The sequence below is a fragment of the Amblyomma americanum genome, chromosome 1, assembly GCF_052857255.1.
Source record: "Amblyomma americanum isolate KBUSLIRL-KWMA chromosome 1, ASM5285725v1, whole genome shotgun sequence".
NCBI lineage: Eukaryota > Metazoa > Arthropoda > Arachnida > Ixodida > Ixodidae > Amblyomma > Amblyomma americanum.
Genome location: NC_135497.1, coordinates 62,095,841 through 62,100,665, shown reverse-complemented (window position 1 = coordinate 62,100,665; position 4,825 = coordinate 62,095,841). Strand labels below are relative to the sequence as shown.

At 45.5% G+C, this 4,825-nt stretch overlaps 1 protein-coding gene across 1 annotated transcript; it reads right to left on the bottom strand.

The window, feature by feature from the left end:
- Positions 1–229: 229 nt before the first annotated feature.
- LOC144115826 (uncharacterized) lies at positions 230–3,764 on the bottom strand. The gene is made up of 4 exons (XM_077650328.1): positions 3,663–3,764; positions 2,693–2,890; positions 1,129–1,290; positions 230–270 (listed from the first exon to the last, which is right to left on the bottom strand). The coding sequence occupies exons 1-4, from the start codon at positions 3,730–3,732 to the stop codon at positions 230–232; spliced, it is 471 nt and encodes a 156-aa protein (XP_077506454.1). The 5' UTR covers positions 3,733–3,764.
- Positions 3,765–4,825: the final 1,061 nt, after the last annotated feature.

Below are 4,825 nucleotides of genomic sequence, written 5' to 3'. Positions count from 1 at the left end.
GATTCCACTCATCGAGAACTGGCATGTTTTGAAATTGTTACATGGTTTGGCGGGGTTCGAAATAGCAGAACGTGGGTGCCATCAGCAAGTGTTTCTTTGATGCATGCTTCTTTATAGTCTTTTTTTTGTCATGCCTAGTGCGGCTTGTCACAGGAATGTGGTGGCCATATATTTGAAGCAATAGATTACTTCAGCAAAGCGGGAGGCTGTGGCATTGTATTGACTCAAGCTATGGGTCCACCTTGTAGACGGCATAGGAGGAATCGCATTCTTTAAGGGTTTCGGTTCTTGAGTAGGAGGCACTAGCTGCGAGGGTTTAGGTTAGATGAGACAGCAAAGATAATGGAAGGAGTAGAGAGCGGTGTTGGCCTTTGAGCATTTATGTGGTGTTGACTTGCGTGAGCCAATATTGTTGACTTTTTATACATGGAAACTTTAGCAATGTGGCCTGCAATTTTCCCTACTGGTTGGTTTTGCAAGCAATGCCAGGGGAGGTTTTTCCTTCCTAGAGCAGCCATATTTGTAGCATACAGCAATGCGTATTTCTATGAATAAATTGCTGTTTGCATCCAAAGATCCATATAGCCATAGCAGCAGAAGTACCACGCAACCATCCTACCTGCCTTCTGCTATGCGATAGCATGTCAGACTTGCATGCAAGGTGGTGACGGGGCTGTATGTCAGTTCCCACCGAGTCATGTGCTTAAAACGGTACATGTGCAAATGAAGTGTAGTTATGTGGATTTGCCACATAATATTTGTGCAAGCATTCACATAGCATTCCAGTTTCATTCAGTCATAGGCACCGTTTATTCTGGTGCCTCTCGCAGCCTACGAAGCTGTTCAAGTTTGATTTGTTTTTCAATTTCTAAGATTTCTAATTTTTTTTCTGGATATCAAGGAGTTTTTTCTCCTGCCGCTCTTGCAGAATACTGTTGTGGTCCTCTCGCATCAGCTGCAGACGCAGTCTATGCTCTTCGCGCAGTAAGGCCGCTCTATAGTCGTCCTCATCTGCCAGAGACCTTTCTAAAAGGGCCATCCGCCCTCTTGGAGCCCTGCCAGCGTCACCGGTGGCCACTGCTTCAGCAGTAGTGGGACCAGCGGCAGCTCCAGAAGCAACTGTAGCACTGCTGCAGCCTGCTGCAGCTGTGCTGGAAGCATCAGCAGGTTGCACAGCAGGAAAAAAGTGATTGCTCTCCTGCTCAATTGCTTCTGGAGTTGCCCCACTCTTACCAACAGCAGCCGCTGGTGACTGCGGCTCATCCACGAGCGGAGGTTCCCAGTCGTCTTCTGTAATAAAGAAAAGGTAAAAATTAGTTGGACAAATCTAAGCTTACAACACATTAGCTGTCTGCCTCAACAGCACAGATTGTTGGGTCAATTGGTGAAGAGACATTATAACGAAAGCTTTATAATGTTCTTATATAAGGCACCACTTGCCCTTCTCAGCGCCAAATAGCTGCCGTTGTTTCTGGGGGCCCCAGTTTAGTCATTCTGTTTTGTTCTGCCATATTCCTCACCTTTCACTCTGAATTATGCCTGATGACCTCACTTTATTTTTTTCTGCTGATACAGTAGTGATAGTATCGCAGGCCCCGAGTTTTACAAATGTGGTTATCCTCTAACTCTGCACCTGCAGCTTTTTTGCTCATTCAATGGGTTTCTTTTCAATTTTAGTATATTTGCTAGTTTGTACTCATGCGTGTCCTCGGGCCCAGGGAGCCAGTTATACGCCCTTCCTTTCTTCAAAATCATCAGCGTCTAGAACTTTGTCAATGCCAATGAACGCCGACAGCTTTCCCTTTGTATATCCTGGAGTAGCTGAGCTAATCCACTTTCATTTTTTTTTGCAAAGGTTTCCTTGTAATGCCTGCCTGCTTGCTTCGCCGCATATATGCGACACCAATGCCAAGGTGAGGCATACAAGAAAGGTGACAAATACTTCAGCCTGAGCCTGAGGACTACAGAAAACATGCGCTTCGAGTGAAACCTCTGCATTGCAAAACTAACAATTTCCTTGAAACTAGCAGCCAAATTCGAAAAGGCTTTGAGCATTACACATAGGCAAGCTGCACCATTATTCACAACAAGAATGTTGTTACCTTATCCCTGGAGCACCATCACGTACAAGTACACAGAAATATGAAAATTTATGTGAAGGAGTGCATGCATAATGAAACTGCATTAAAGTTGGCATTCGTTTAAAGTGAGGCAGGAATGGCAAACAAGACTCAAAAACATCATCAGGAGAGAATGTCATAATGAATGCAGTTCAGGTTGCAGCACTGAATGCTTGCTCCCTCGGTGTCCGACGGTTAACCAACTCCTCGCCTTCCGCTACAGGAACACAGCATACCACTCACATGAATATAAGCCGTCAAGTCAAAATGCCTTCAGAGTGCTGTCCAACAACATGCAGCTTGGAGCAGGTCATCATTTCGCACTGTCAACCAATGCAGCCTTTATCTGCACAAACATTCAGCCAACCACATGTAGAGCAGCTTTCCACAGTGTTGTATTAAATGAGATTTTTATAATTTGTTGTATATGAACTGTACAGTCCTCATAGCAGGTTCAAGGCAATAAAAAACATTGAAACAGCGTCAATTGACAGTACACGCTGCCGTTGTCATCAAAGGAATATAAAGAGAGGAGTGCTGTTTTTCTACAACATGCACAGTGCTTTCTTTACCTGCATAATGGAATTCTTCATTGCCTGCTCCATCCACCATTGGCTGCAACAATCTTATAACAGGCAAACTTGCCACTGGTGGTAGGTCGATGCCTCCATCAGAGTCAGTCTGGTTGCCTACCCTGGTCATTATGTGGCTGGCAACAGCAATGACTTGCTCACTTTGAGCGCTCACAGTGCATTGAGCTGACCCTCCTCCTGAAAAGAAAAAAGACACCGCACACAGTGAAGCTACTCTTAATTTATAGACAATGCGCCATTAAAATATTTTGTTCATGAAGTGCCACACAAAAGCACCAAAGGCACACCAATGCATGCAACTGTGTGTTGTTTTCGCTACGTTTTTGTGCCACCCGTCCCAGCAGTGCCAGGAATGAGTAAAGGTAGGTAGCTGTATGTACAGCCTTCCGGTTATTCAATAGTACCAAGCAACTGTCAATAGCGCGGCAAGTTTCCTCATGAACATGAAGGTCGCCAGTGTAGACACCGTCTGGTCTACGGTGCACCCAATTTGGCTTCGCGGCGCGATAGTATGCGAATGGTACCAACTCCGAGCAAAATCGTCCGTTGTCAGTTCGCTGCTGGCCAGGCGCGAGCCCTCCGTCCCACTGCACTGCCCGCTCATCATAGTCTTCTATGCAGCAGAAATCGCATGCCTTCGTACTGACTTGAATGTAGCAAACATTGTGTGTAGTTTTTAAAAATTACGGAGGCTGTACAGGATACTGCTTGGGCAATATTTACACGATTAACGCAGGCTGCATTCATCTGCATTTGTAAATAAAGCAGAGTACACTGCACCGAAACGTTATTACGTGCCCATTTACGTGTTATCACACTGTTCCTAATAAACTATGCATTCCAGTACACGTTGCTTACGCCGACCGAAGTAGAATAATCATGCCCTTATCCATGGCATACAAAGCATGCAGGAACAAACATTTGTAAACGGCCTGCAAGCCGCGCTCACCTGTCTTGTGGCGATCTCTCTTTTTCCTCGCGTCCTCTTCCTTCGACTTTTGTTTAGGTTGGCCCAGCATTTCTTGAGCTGATTGGGGTCACGTCGGGTCGCCTCGTGATTGCTGTTAAACAGCCTGGCAATTTCCTTCCAAGTGGCGTTTTTTTTTTTTGCCAGCGACGACACATCGTTTTTTTTTGCACTCTAAAATATTCCGACGTGCGTTAACCAAACACAATAACAATTTCTTTTCCTCGAACGTGAACTGAGGCGCTGGTCTCCGCTGGGAGCAGGAAAAGCATGGGAAAAACTGGCTATGGCTCAACTAGGATTGGCTCAATGTGGAGCACGTTGCCAGCCAAAAACGTCAATCAAGTGGAAGCAGCGGGTAGCACTGAAATGTAGTTTCTATTGTTAGCAATTTTCAGCGGGTCACTCACACCTAGTGCCTGTTTATGACTGCTGAACGAGATGCGTTGTTTTATAGGAGCAAAATGGGCATTATTATAATAGATTGTTCAATACTCTCATCCACAGACGAGCAATGCGCCCTCGCTTTCAAGCACGCACTTAACTTGACGAAGCAAGTCAGGTTGAGCATCTATGAAACACGAAACCCAACTTGGCCGTTCTGAAGCCGCCTTGGTGCTTCGACTCGACTTGCCGAAGTTGAGTCCAAGCGCGAGCCAAGTTACATTACTGCATTCGGGGGATAGAATGCCTTCAATTTCTGTCCACTTCAAAGTGGGCATTAGAAGCGGGTCTTCAAGTATGCTTCGCGGCATTGGCATCGTTTTTGTAGACGTAGGAAGTGTAGATGTAGGTACGTGACACAGTGGATCATGAAATCAACGTCGGAAAAAACTAGTACAACCGTGGCTAGAGCTACGGTTGGCTTGCTTTGGATATCGAGAAGACCCGACCTGTCGAAGTACATCAATATATGTTAAAAACATTTCTGCTGCCTAAATTATTTTCAGCTGCATATAAAATTGTACAATAAAGAGTATGTTTTACTGAATAAGCAGAAATGGTGACCCTATATCGTTTATCAGATGTAGTGCTTCCAGTTTAGTCGCACAGAGGGCGCTACGAGAGCCCTCCGCTGAGGGAAATTCGTTTCACGCGCAACTAAAAACGATTTCGGTGACAGCGCTCCGCTACCGCTTACCGTG